The sequence below is a fragment of the Amblyomma mixtum genome, chromosome 10, assembly GCF_055824585.1.
Source record: "Amblyomma mixtum isolate Tamu chromosome 10, ASM5582458v1, whole genome shotgun sequence".
Classification (NCBI taxonomy): Eukaryota; Metazoa; Arthropoda; class Arachnida; order Ixodida; family Ixodidae; genus Amblyomma; species Amblyomma mixtum.
The window spans coordinates 40,259,885-40,273,988 of NC_143021.1; the positions used below are offsets into that span (position 1 = coordinate 40,259,885).

The window sequence follows — 14,104 nt, forward strand, 5'->3', positions numbered from 1 at the left end:
TAGTTGTGTTCGCTACCGTAGTGAAAGGTATCTTGAAGCATTTTGTGCGACCGCGTCGATGAATGCTGGTGGACTCACAGAGAGGTTTTGTATGAACCGCACCTACCAGCGGTGGCAGGTGCCATGCGAAGAGCTGCGCTCAAAGCTCTGTTGTAATCGTCTGTCGATTATTTTTTTCTGAAAATGTGCACCGTTATTGTCTCTGGTTGTGTCCCGTGTCTTGAGTAGTCAGCACAGCAAAGTACACAGTGCAAGTGAACAGTTGTGCTCACAGGCCCCCCTTGTGTCCTCTGGTGGTAACAGCAGTGCGTGGCAAGTACTGTCTGCCCACGGAGTGGGGAGGCCGTCATGCTTGTGTCTGTGTGCAGCACGCTCAACCACTACATGATGTGGCGCCTGGTGATGAAGTATGCCCCACACCTTGACCGGACTGTGCGCTCCCTCTACTTCCGCTTCCAGCAGTTCATCCATGGTGAGTGCAGGTTGGCAACATTGGCTGCTGCTGCCGCAGGGTGTTGGTAGTGCCTCCAACGCCTGTGCCACCTGTGTGTACCAAAACCAAGACCAAGATTTCCGCTTGGGGCGCTGCAAATGTTACCCTTCCCTACGTGTCTTCCTAGCAGTGCAGCGTGCACACTGCATAACGCAGTGACTATGGAACTCGCTTCACGTGCGCAAAACTAAGCTTCAGTTGGTGCTTGTCCAACTTTTTTTTTTTTTTTGATTTTGCCTTAAATCACATTGTGTTTGAATACAGACAACCCATGCTATATAAAAAGAGCCAACCGAAACCCAAGTTTGTGCAGCGCTACCTCGCTGCTGCCGTGAACTTCACGATCCCAGCATAGCCTATGGTATGTGAGCTGCATGCCACACAGCGCCAATTTTGAACACTGAACAAATGCTGAATACTGAGTGCTGAGTGAAACAATTTTTTTAGGGCGTGTTTGTCTTACTACAAAGTAATGTTCAACAGTCTGGCAAGGGAACAGCAGTTCGAATTGATAGAGAGGTGCTGGCAGTGGTAAGAGAATATGTCTACTTAGGGCAGGTATTGACAGCTGATCCGGATCATGAGAGGGAAATAACTGGAAGGATAAGAATGGGGTGGAGCGCATATGGCAGGTTCTCTCAGATCATGGATGGCAGTTTACCAATATCCCTCAAGATACAACAGGTGTACCTTACCGGTACTCTCCTATGGGGCAGAAACGTGGAGGCTAACAAAGAGGGTTCAGCTTAAGTTAAGGACAACGCACTCGCTATGGAAAGGAAAATGATAGGTGTAACGTTAAGAGATCGGAAGAGGGCGGAGTGGGTGAGGGAACAAACGCAGGTTAATGACATCCTAGTCAAAATCAGGAGGAAGAAGTGAGCTTGGGCAGGGGGCATGTAATGCGAAGGCAGTATAACCACTGGCCCTTAAGGATAACGGAGTGGATTCCAAGAGAAGGCAAGCATAGCAGGGGGCGGCAGAAAATTAGGTGGGCGGGTGCGATTAAGAAATTTGCAGTGATACAGTGGCCGCAACTGGCAAAGGACAGGGTTAATTGGAGAGACATGGGAGAGGCCTTTGCCCTGCAGTGGGTGTAGTCAGGCTGATGATGATGATGTAGCCAGGGGGGGGTCTTATGAGGCAGCCACCTGAGGGGCCTTTGCCCTGCAGTGGGCATAGTCAGGATGATGATTTTGATGATGACATTTGTCTTACTGATCTGCTATGGTGCAGATCGGACTTTCGAGTGTATCGTCGGGTGTGCTGTAAACGAGGTCTTTGCATAAAAACAACGCAACAGACGGGACCAAGAAGAGAATGACACGAACACAGGCACTGACTGTCAACAGAAAGAAATTTATTGCAGCAACGGCAATGTGTAGAAACCCATGCCTCGCCCACATGATAAAAAAGACATGAAAACATTAAAACTAGGCGATAAGTTTCTTTGCAATATAGCATGGCTTGTGTTTGATTTGAATTAAGGTAAAGTTAAGAAAAAACTATATAAAAAAAAAAGTTGGGCAAGGGGAAATTGAAGCCTAGTTTTGCATGTGTGAACCACTGCACTATGCAGCATGCGCGTTGCATTGCCTCTTAAAGGGTGCCTAGGAAAGGAAAACGTTCGCAGCGCCCCAAGTGGAAATGGTCCTTTCTTGGCCTCAGTTTTGGGCTCTCATTTGAGGCACTTTTTCGTCGTAGTTCACTGCAGCAGCATTACTCTGCTAGCTTTATCACAGCAGCAGACAAAATGAGCATCCTATGAAGGAAGAAAGGCCTTGTTGCCAGGGAGGTGCGCAGCAGTCACGGAGTGTGGAACAGGGTTCCACACTCCACAGGTTTCACAGGGTTCCACAGGGTTCCGCCCCCGCAGGTGCGGAAGACCAGCCCGAGGAGCACTGGTGGGAGCAGTGTGCCCGCCACACCAGCCACTACCTGCGCCATGCGGTCGGCCACCTGTACGCCACCAGGGCTGCCGGCAGCCGCGTGGAGGACACCGTTCACCAGGTGGGGGACACCAGCTACGGGGGTAATCTAGCGTCGCGTGATAGCATTTCTACCAGCAACAGATAAGCCACACAACTGCATGAAAGTGATATATATTTCAGCGGATGTCTATACTATCCGCCACGTTTCATAACCTGCATTAATGCCCAGTAGGGCACCGTAGGAACCTGTATAAATGAATCAGTGAGCAAATAGGTAAGTAAGTAAATAAATATGCATGGCTACACCACTTGTGGATTCCGGTACCACGCCTTCCTTGGTGGTGCAATTCCTCCGCCAGCCACAGTTCGTCCACCACTATGGTGCTGTTTCAGTGGCAGTGGGCAAGCACCAGCCACTCACTCACCAGTGCCACTTGTGATACCAGCAGTGCACTTGTATAGTTCTTTTTTTTTTAAAGCAAGAGGTTGGTGTACAGATGAGCAAGCATGTCCCTCTCAAACAGTTCTCCGCCCCACGGATTTTTTATTTTTTTTACAAAGAACTCAATAGCCTAAATGTGTGGGCCTCGGATGACGAGTCGGGATAAAATCTTACCCCAGAAACAGCTGCATTTCACCTCCGCTGCATCTCCCTGCCAATCCCTGTTCTTGGGGAGCACCAGTTGCTTCTTGACTACTGCGTGAAAGAGACCAGGACACATACGACGGGCAGGCTTGTAAACGTTCTCACTGGTGCAGTCTAGTCCGGCTCATGGGTCAGGCTGGCACAAGACCAGGTTAGTCCGAGAGAGGGGCCTTGCATGGTCCTGCGGTGGGCAGAGTCAGGCTGATGATGATGATGATGATGCTCAAGAGTGGCAAGTGTGCAAACAAGGATCACAAGAGATACACGTGGAAGCTTTATGCTGGGCTGGCCCATCGTTCTGGGAGAGCCATATCTGTGAAATCAAGCAATGTGCTATGCAAACGGAACAGTGATCACCACCAAGAAATTTGGAAACAGTCAACAAAACGGCATGCGCCAGTGGCAAAGCTGGGGGTGCCGAGTAACAGTAATGCATAAAGGTTTTCATCTGCTCAAGAGAGTTATGTCAGGTATACAGCAACACACGGAAACAAGGCATCAAGTCACAGTTCATTTCATTTATTTACACTGTCAGCCCTGATCACGGGCTATAACAGCAGTGGGTAATGTGGTATTAATAATAGCAATGCCACAAACATTGAAACGGGCACAAAATTCGGTACATAAAGCGTTCACCACTTATACAAAAAATAAAACTCTTGCATATTATTCATGTAGGCGATAAAACATTGTGCAGCTTATCTAAGAATTCCCTAAGTGATTGTGAAGTGATAACAGAAATTGGTAGCATATTCCATTCCTTGATGGTTCTTGGGAAAAAACTGAATTGAAAGCAATCATTTTGCACTGTGGGCATTGGTATGTACAAGCTGTGACGATGGTGGGATATTTCTCCAGTTTTAATTTCAAAGTATTTTTATTGGTTTATTTTCAAGCTGTGACTAGTTTCGTTCTAAAATCGAGCGCTTCCAAATCAGCACGTTTACACGAGGATGTTGGGGAATCAGAATGTCGGTAACTATCAAATATAAACCTTAAAAATATAATAATAAAATTATATAAAATTATATAAAATATAATAATTCGTTCCAGCTTAGAGCAGTTGAATGCAGTGTGGGGGTCCCAAACAATTTTTCCATATTCGAAGATGAGCCTTATCGAGCTCTTAAAAACCAGACATTTTATTTAAGGGGTTGCACTATGCATTTTTCATCTGAGGCTCCAGAGTGCTTTTGAGGCCTTGGAACATGTATTATCGATGCGTGAATTCCAACGTAAGTCAGAAGTAAGTGTTAATCCAAGGTATCTGTATTTATTGACCCTGGTTATTATTCTATCGTCGGTGCTACAACTGCAATCTGAGATAGTTTTCTTTCTTGTAATGGTCATAAAAACTGCTTTATTTGGATTTAATACCATCTGCCACCTCTTGCACCATTTGTTGATTTTTTGCAAATTTAGATTTAGTTCAATATGTGATCTTCTAAAATAGCAATTTGTTTATAAATGATGCAGTCGTCTGCATACAATCTGACGCTCAGTTCGTTAGGCAGGTCAGTGATGAAAATCAAAAAAGAGGAGAGGGCTCAGGGTGCTGCCCTGCCAGAGTCAACTGGACCAGTGCGGGATTTATGAGCATGAACTTGAACATACTGTGCTCGACAGGACATAAACCACCTAGTTATCGTTTCATTTTTAAATATACATCTGATTTTAAGTAACAGTTTAGGGTGCGAGACTTTATCAAAATACTATGCATGCGGGAATTAATTGAGAAGCAGAAGTTGTGTACAGTTTCAGTGAGTTGTGTGTTTGTGGAAAGTCCCTTGCGAAAGCCACGCTGATTAGCAAATAACAAATTATTGCAGTCAAGGTAAGTTAATGATATGCTCAAGTATCTTGGAGCAAGCACTAATGAGGGAAATCGGTCTGTAATTCTCAACATCCGAAGTAGGACTGCTTTTATGCACAGGCTCTATTTTCGCATTTTTCCAAGCAACGGGAACACAACCACTGTCGACAGACGATTGAAAAATTTTCGCTGGAAATTTGGAGGTCCCCTCCGCATATGTATATAAGAATTCATTCTGGATTCCATCTGGGCCTGGACTCTTTTTGGTGTCTATATTCAAGGGCAGATTCAGGACCCCTTACTCCCTGATCTCTATGATCTCTGGTATAGGAGGACTATCCGGAGGCTGAAAACACGGCGATTCGCCATGATCACGTGTGAATATCGATGTAAAAAATGAATTAAATCTCTCAGCCAGCTCTACGCTCCCTTCATCGTTTGCGTGCTTAAATTTACCTCAGTGATTTACATATCGCCAGAACTTGCTAGGTGCATTGGTTAGGAACCTCGTGAGAGTCTGACTATGGAATTTGTCCTTTATTTATTTATTTATTTATTCAAGTACCTACATATCGCCCTGGTGGGCATTACAGTAGGGGGGACGAGGCAAAAAACTGGAACACTTGTCAGCGCCAAAGTTCTAAAGTGTAAACAGTACAGGCATCAAATACATTGTCCTGATGGGCATTGCAGAATTGAGGAACGATAGAAACCCATTTCAAAGCATTAGAGTGATAACAAATACAAGAAACAAACGCGGGCAATCAATAATTGCTCCAAAGTAATAAATAAACACACGCAACATACACGGGTAATCAATCAGTAGACACAAAGGGGAAAAAATGAAGAAAGTTACGCGTAATGACTAAGTGCATCGACAAACTTTGCACGATCAGCAGTTTCAACAATGTCAGGACGCAGCTGGTTCCATTTACTGATAGTGCACGGAAAAAACGACTTCTTATAAACAGATGTGCGGGCAAAAATTTCTTTAATCTTTAGGCTGTGATCTCGCCGCTCAGATACATAACTCGGTGTCTGTAAATATCTACTTTTAGCTAACGGTGTTTCGTTGTACAGAACGTCCCGCAAGAATAAAAGGCGAAATCGTTCACGGCGCAGGGAAAGGTCCTCCCAGTTAATCTGACGTTTTATACCGGAGATGCTGCTGGGAAATTGGTAACAACTAGTTACAAAGCGAGCGGCACGATTCTGAATGGCTTCTATACTGTTAATAAGATGCTGTGTGGGAGGGTCCCACACAATACAGGCATATTCAAGAATAGGGCGGACATTGGTAACGTAAAGTGTTTCCCTAACGTTTTGTGGGGCTTGTTTGAAGTTTCTTTTAATAAAGTTCAGAACGCGACCTGCCTTCTGGGTTATACATTGAACGTGATGATTCCATGTTAAGTCTGAAGAAAATGTGACACCTAGGTATTTAGCTTCGTTAACTGACGCGAGGGGCTGACCATCGATGTAATAATTTGACTGCATGAAATTACGCTTTCTGGTGAAACGGATATAAGAGCACTTGGAAACGTTTAGAGACATAAGCCAGTTTTGACACCAATGGGATATTCTATGGAGGTCGGACTGTAAAGCTAATCGATCTGAATCATGTTTAATTTCCCTGTATAAAACACAATCATCAGTGTAGAGCCTGATTTTTGAAGTTATTCCAGTACCAATGTCATTAACGTAAATTAAAAAAAGAAGAGGCCCTAATACAGAGCCCTGTGGTACCCCGGATGTCACAGAAGTGGTAGCAGATTCAGCTCCATTTACGATTACTTTCTGCGAACGGCCAGTTAGGTAATTTTGCAGCCAGAAAAGAATATGCTGAGGTAAACCGAGAGCAGATAGTTTGCAAAAGAGAAGAGCGTGACAAACTTTGTCGAATGCTTTCTGAAAATCAAGGAGAATGCAGTCAGTTTGGAAACCATTATCGAATGAGCTAAATATGTCTTCAGAAAATTCAATTAGTTGGGTAACACACGACCTCCCTGATCTAAACCCATGCTGATAATCTACAAAGAAATTGTTATTATCAAGATGGGAACAAATATTAGTGTAAATTATGTGTTCAAGTGTCTTACAGGAAACGCTAGTTAAGGAAATTGGTCTGTAATTTGAGACGCAGTTCCTCAGTCCTTTCTTATGAATTGGAACTACATTCCCTATTTTCCATTCATGGGGGAGTTCAGTTGTGGCCAGAGATTTTGTGAACAATATGGATAAATAATAAGATATAATGTCTGCACAAGATTTAAGAACAAAGTTCGGTATTCCATCAGGGCCAGGAGCAGAATTGTGTTTTAGCTTTCGCAGAAGATTAAAGATACCAGACCTACTAATCGTAATGTCAGGCATGGTCTCAGTACCCGTAGTAACTGAAGTAAGCCCTGGTGCTAAGTCCGAGAAAACAGAGGTGAAATACTGATTAAAACAGGTTGCCTTATCTGCATCACTAGTAAGAATGTTACCTTCATCTTTTATCGGAGGTATTCCGACCTCGTCTTTGTTATTGGCTTTAACTAAATGCCACAGAGTTTTTGGATTACTTGCAATTTTCGGTCCTAGTGAAACAAAGAACTCTTTTTTTGCTATTTTGATTTTAGACTTGATTTCCGCACTCAACCGCTCAAGTCTCTGAAAAGCAGGAGAGTTAGTCTGGTCTCTATAGGTTCTAAACATGCGATTTCTTTTGTTAATAAGTGTCTTTATTTCTTTCGTGAACCATGGCTTAGACCTTCTGCGTTTTACCGAAAGTATTTGGTAAGGTATATAAGTATCAATTAAGCTCAGGACCTTATCTTTGAAGTCGGACCACAATTCATCTACATTTCGGCTACCGCTAATCTGAACAAAGCTGTCGAGTTCACATTGTAGGGCAACGATAATACTATTATAATCTCCTCTTTCGAAGTTGTAGACTTTGCGAGGCCGCGGCACAGGAATGATCGGTTTTGGACTTACAACGCGGGCTACTACAACGTCATGATCGCTTATTCCAGGCACAACCGAGAGAGAGTCGAGCAATGAAGGGGAGTTTGAAAACAAGAGATCAAGAATAGAACTTGTCCCTCTTTGTCGTCTGGTCGGAGTTGCCACAAATTGAAAAAGACCATGTGTTGAGATAAGATTATTAAAGGCGTAGGACAAAGACGAGTGGGAGGAGAGCACTGGTAATTTATTCTGCCACTGAACGTCAGGCATGTTAAAGTCCCCTCCGATCAGGAAATAATCAGTTGTAACTTTCAGCAAAACATTCGAAAGGGCATTGAGGGAATGGGAGTCGTTATTAGGCGGGCGATAAAAAGCGCCGATAGTAAGGTATTCATGATTTTCAAGCACCAATTTACACCACACCGATTCACATTTGATATCACCAGTAGTGACCGCAAAGCTTGCTATATTTTGCCTTACGAGCAAGAACACGCCTCCTCCGTGTGTGTTTCTATCTTTTCGGTAAGACACATATTCAGAAGGAAACACTTCAGCGCTGCAAATGGATTCATCTAACCATGATTCGCAGCCGATAACAACATCCGTGTTCGAAGAAGATATTAAAGCAGCTAGTTCATCACTTTTATTCTTTACACTTCGACAATTGATAAGCATGACACTGATGCCTGCCTGATGAGAGGAAAAACGGGGGTTAGATTTAATATGAGCATCACATGCAGGTTGACGCGGTCGAGATTGATTGCGCGCTACTTTTATTGTAGAATCACAGTATCTGAGCTAGCATCGTAGACATAGCTTTTACCATCAATGACAAGTTTGTTGTGCCGCAATTTATAAGATAAGTCTTGGCCACTTGCAAAATCAAGCAGCTTTTTGCGGGCGAGACGAAGTGGGCGTGAAAGGTCTTCGCGAACATAAAAGTCAGTATCTTTAAGCTTGTGACACAAACCAAGAACAGCATCCTTGTCTTTAAATCTGGCAAAACGCACAATAATGGGGCGACTTTTGTCCTCTTGGAAAGAGCCAACCCTGTGAGCATGATCTATGTTAACTGGGTCGATTGAGATACCAAGTTTAGTAGCACAAAGGGAGACAACAGCCTCTTCGGATTGCTTCCACGTCTCAGATACGTTATCTTTGAAACCAAAAAAGAGAAGATTGTTCTTTCGAAGTCTGTTTTCGGCATCATCAAGAGTAGCCTTCAAGGTCGCTATTTCGGTAGACGGGACTTGCGCAGTGTCGCCAGTTGAATTCACATTAACACATTGCTCCAGTACTTTGACTCTCTCCGAAAGGCCTTTGATTTCTTCATCAGTAGAACATTGTCTATTGCGTATTTCCGCAAGGTCCGATAGAATCTGCACCTGGCCCGACTCAATTCTACTTATGGCTTGTAGAACCATTGACAGATCTAGAGTATCTGTCTGCGTACAGGAATCACATGCAACTGAGGGGCCAGGATTTAACTCGACATCACCTGATAAGAAAATGAGCAATTTGGAAAGGTAAACATTGCACACAAGCAGCGCAGAGCACTCAGCGAAGCACAATAACCATTTTTTAACATGAAAGAGCTCAATGGGGCACGACACTGCGAAAAAGCAAGGGTTTGACGTCTTAATGCAAAGAGAATTCTGACGGTAACTAACCTGTACGAAAAGCACAAGTGAGCGCATGGTGCGACGAGCAGTGTCGTGTCCCAATGGAAATGCCGGTGGTGGGCGTTTAAATACGTCTGCTGCAGTTCCAGGTTGGCAGACGTGAATTCCACTGTGTTCCAACTTTGGCATGAAGACCGGGCTTTTTCGTGGGGACGGAGAGGCGTGCAATTCCAGGCTTGCATGCTCCAGCAGATAAGGCGATGAGGGGCAGTCGATGAAATCACCCGCACGTCGTGAACAGGTAGCGAAGATTACCTGTACGAAAAGCACAAGTGAGCGCATGGTGCGACGAGCAGTGTCGTGTCCCAATGGAAATGCCGGTGGTGGGCGTTTAAATACGTCTGCTGCAGTTCCAGGTTGGCAGACGTGAATTCCACTGTGTTCCAACTTTGGCATGAAGACCGGGCTTTTTCGTGGGGACGGAGAGGCGTGCAATTCCAGGCTTGCATGCTCCAGCAGATAAGGCGATGAGGGGCAGTCGATGAAATCACCCGCACGTCGTGAACAGGTAGCGAAGATTACCTGTACGAAAAGCACAAGTGAGCGCATGGTGCGACGAGCAGTGTCGTGTCCCAATGGAAATGCCGGTGGTGGGCGTTTAAATACGTCTGCTGCAGTTCCAGGTTGGCAGACGTGAATTCCACTGTGTTCCAACTTTGGCATGAAGACCGGGCTTTTTCGTGGGGGCGGAGAGGCGTGCAATTCCAGGCTTGCATGCTCCAGCAGATAAGGCGATGAGGGGCAGTCGATGAAATCACCCGCACGTCGTGAACAGGTAGCGAAGATTACCTGTACGAAAAGCACAAGTGAGCGCATGGTGCGACGAGCAGTGTCGTGTACTTTCTTTGATGCGGCATTTTAATTCTTGGCTCATAAGGTGTATGGAGTTTTTCAGCACAGGACTTGAATGGTCTGAGCACCTTTTACGCCTACGTTTTAGCTGTCTTTTTTTGTGAATGACATCCCTATTAATCCAAGGATTCTTTCTTCTTATCGTTTTCATGGTTTTAGGAATAAACATCTTGATTCCATGCACTATCATATTTGTAAAGAACTCCCACAACTCATCAGTTCCAGCTCCATCTTGATAGAAGGTCATGAATTCATCAAACGAGTTTTCAAGATAGTCTAATACTCCGACATCGTCAGCAGCAGCAAAATTCAAAACAAGGTTCTTCTACAAGGTTTATGACAGATATCGGAAGTCTTATTGAAGGACACAACCACCATCTCATGGTCAGACAAACCTTCTTCAACATCACAACTGTGCAAGAACTCTTGTAAACCGGATGACAAGAAGACAAGATCCAATATCGAACATACTCCCATGCCCTGGTTGACAATCTAATTCAAATCATAGCAGTATGCAGGTTCAACCAGTTGTTCACTGGTAGCTACATCTATATTGCCAGGAGAAAGAGACAACCAATCAATTCCAGCTGGCAGATTAAAATCACCAAGGAAGAAAGATGGATAGCTGGGCGAGTTTGTAATAATACACCATGGGAGGGAACAGCGCGAACAAGACGACAGGCGAAGCAAGAGGACACAAAGACGAGCGCTGACTCGAAACTGAATTTTTTATTGAAAAAAGAAAACATATATACATCATAGTCACGTGAACAAACAGAGCAAAGAGCACTGGTCTAGCCGTGCTCTTTTCCGTGTTTCAACTTCAACCTAACTAGCCCAGCGTGTGCCGCAACGCTTTATGCGGTGTGCGTGTACAGAGCACGAGTCTTTGCCTGGCGCTTCAAGAGAGGCTTGTGTCCACTGGAGCTTCAGCTCTGCTGCGGTCCTTTACAGCCTTCAACGGGGCATTCTAGAAGGATGTGCCGCTTTCTGTGCTCCGAACTTTGGCGACAAGCTCACTACTTCAAGGAGTGCTTGTGGGTGGCTTGCGGTGGGTACGGCGACGAGCGTCAGCAAGCCAGGGTGTACAGGGAGTGGTTCGACACTTCACAGCAGACGACGGAGTTTCTGTGGGCATCTGCCCTTCCACACCTTCCTAGGAAGAAGACGGAGGTTCCTGCCGGTAAAGTGCAGCTTTTGGGCGATGCGCAACTTCCGGCGCAACATGTGAAGACCCTTGAGCGCGGACCAAAGTACGCCAACAAACCGCTACTGTCACCGGTGGAAAGGTTGGCCCTGTCAAGAAGGGAAGTCGTTGAAGGGGTGCGCCCGAGATCCCTTGGAGAGAGCGTCAACGCCCTGGTTGCGTTCCCAGGGGCGCCTCGACGACGTAAGGACTTACGTTCTTTAGTGGATTTTTTCGAGTGCAGTGATTTGCGGCTTGTATTATCTGATAAAGAAGGTCATTTTGTTGTTATACCCGAAGGCATTTATGCTGAAAAGGCTTCACAGGCTGTAAGTGCTTTAATCGTGTCGATGTAGATTCCCAGAGTGTTAAGGAACAGGCCGTTTCGTTACTGAACCAATGTAATCTTGGACCGCTGGCGGCGGCTGTTAGAAAAGCACAAGGCGATAAGTTAGATCTGTTTTTCTCCGCCAAGACTCATAGAGTCAACATTCCTTTCAGAGCTATCATTTTGGAAACTGGCACTTGGTAGCACTGTGTATCTTGTTATCTACAAAAGCACCTTTCGTATCTAGTTGTGGATGATCCTTTCCTGGTTAGTAATACAGACAAGGTAACCCTTTTCCTAAAGCATAACAACCCATTGAAGATCTTTACTACTCACTTCCTCACAATGGGATTATGAAAGCAGTAAAAAAGTGCATCACTGATGACAATGATGAAGTAGGCTTTATGGGTCAGTGCGGGATTTCTCTTGACACCTTTCTTGAACTGTTTTCGTTTTATTTAAAGTCAACTCATGTAGGCTGGCAAGGCGGCGTCTATGTGCAAAAAAAGGGGATCTGTATTGGGTCTAGGGTAGCGCCTGTTTTGAGCAATATTTTCTCAGCTGGGACTGATAAACAAATTAGTAAACGTAGTGATGGAATTGCGGTGAAGATTTTCAGATATGTGGATGATTTTTTTGGTTCTGACTAAAAGAGACAACTTCAACAGGAGGATGATAGACATTTTGAAGTTATTTCGAGAGTGCGCAGATGGCCTGTCGTTTACCTCTGAAGTGCCCTTGAAGGATTCTCTCCAGTTTCTTAGTATTAAGTTGTTTTTCAAGAACGACCATGTTTGTTGGCTTTACTCCCCAAGATCCCAGAAACAGGTTTTGCACTATTCTTCCGGACACTCAAAAAATGTAAAAAATAGAATAGCTGTGTCTGCCTTCCGCTCGAGCTTACAAAATTCGTGTTTTCACCGTATCAAAGAGAGTGTATTGTTACAGGTCAGCAGGCTGAAAACCGCAGGGTACCCTGATTCGGTTATTTCGGCAACGTGCGAAAAGTTGGTGCGGCTGGTGAGGACGGATTTCGTCAAGTCAAAGAGAGACAAGGCATGTAAGAAAAGGGCGGTCATTCCCTACATTCACAAAGTAGCCCATAATCTGAAAAATGTAGCTGGTAGGTTTGAAGTCGAAGTTGTTTTTTCGGCACCTTGTAAGTTGAGCGGGCTTTGCCGGGCTATTAGGAACCGTAGTGAAAACATATTAGGAGTTAGTCCGTTCAAATGCCGTGTTACTCACAGGTCACCGTTGGTGGAATGCGCATGCTCTGTAGTCTATGAACTTCCACTCTCGTGCAAAAAAGTCTACATTGGTCAGACAGGCCGCTGTATTAATGTTCGCCTGAGGGAACATCTTAACTCACTTTCACACACCAGATATTCTCATCTTAAAGATCATTGCCGCGATTGTGGAAAAGAAAATGATAAAAAGAAACAGAAAAGTGCCGCCCTTTGGTCACAAAAAGTAAAATTTTGTTTAGACACCGGGATAAAATGACCAGGGAGATTATGGAAGCTTATTTCATAAGGAAGAAGGAATCGCAGTGTATCAGCCAGCCTTCTTTGGCATTAGTTGACAAAGAAGTATCGTTTTTAGATAATTCGTGACTTGTCTCATTTCGGTTCTCAGGGGTGCCTTTGTTCTGAGTTCACCACGTAGCTTATTGTGCGATTGGTGATCTTGATTCCGCTAGACCAATGCTCGTTGCTCTGTTTGTTCACGTGATTATGATGTCTATATGATTTCTTTTTTAAATAAAAAATTCAGTTTCGAGTCAGCGCTCGTCTTCGTGTCCTCTTGCTTCGTCTGTCGTCTTGTTCGCGCTGTTCCCCCCCACGATGTATCACCAAGGAACAAAATATTGTCACCGTAGTGAATTTGGGAATCCAATAATGTTTTCCAGTTAGCAAGCACATCAGTAGTTGAATTGGGAGCTCGGTAGAAAGCACCCACTAAGACATTGCAAGAATGCAGCCTGATTTTGATCCATGCAGTTTCTAAATCTGCGAACCCTTCCATGACAGAAAAGACTATGTTACTCTTTATCTTTGTCGCAATGCCACCACCTCTATTTTCATGGTCTTTAGTTACTATGGAGTAGCGGGGGTAGTAACTTCACAGTCTCCAATATCTTTGTGTCGCCAAGGCTCAGTGATTATCATAATATCAGGTTCATGTTCGAGGCATACACTCTCTATCGCATCTACCTTGTTAAGCA

The 14,104-nt window shown here is 44.6% G+C and overlaps 1 protein-coding gene across 1 annotated transcript in view; it reads left to right on the forward strand.

The window, feature by feature from the left end:
• LOC149325638 (endothelin-converting enzyme 2-like) overlaps positions 1-14,104 on the forward strand; it is a 226,290-nt gene that overhangs the window by 141,139 nt on the left and 71,047 nt on the right. The window contains exons 6-7 of the mRNA XM_089562709.1: positions 369-472; positions 2,370-2,503. Of these exons, the coding sequence (XP_089418835.1) occupies positions 369-472; positions 2,370-2,503 (238 nt within the window). The remainder of the gene's footprint in view (positions 1-368; positions 473-2,369; positions 2,504-14,104) is intronic.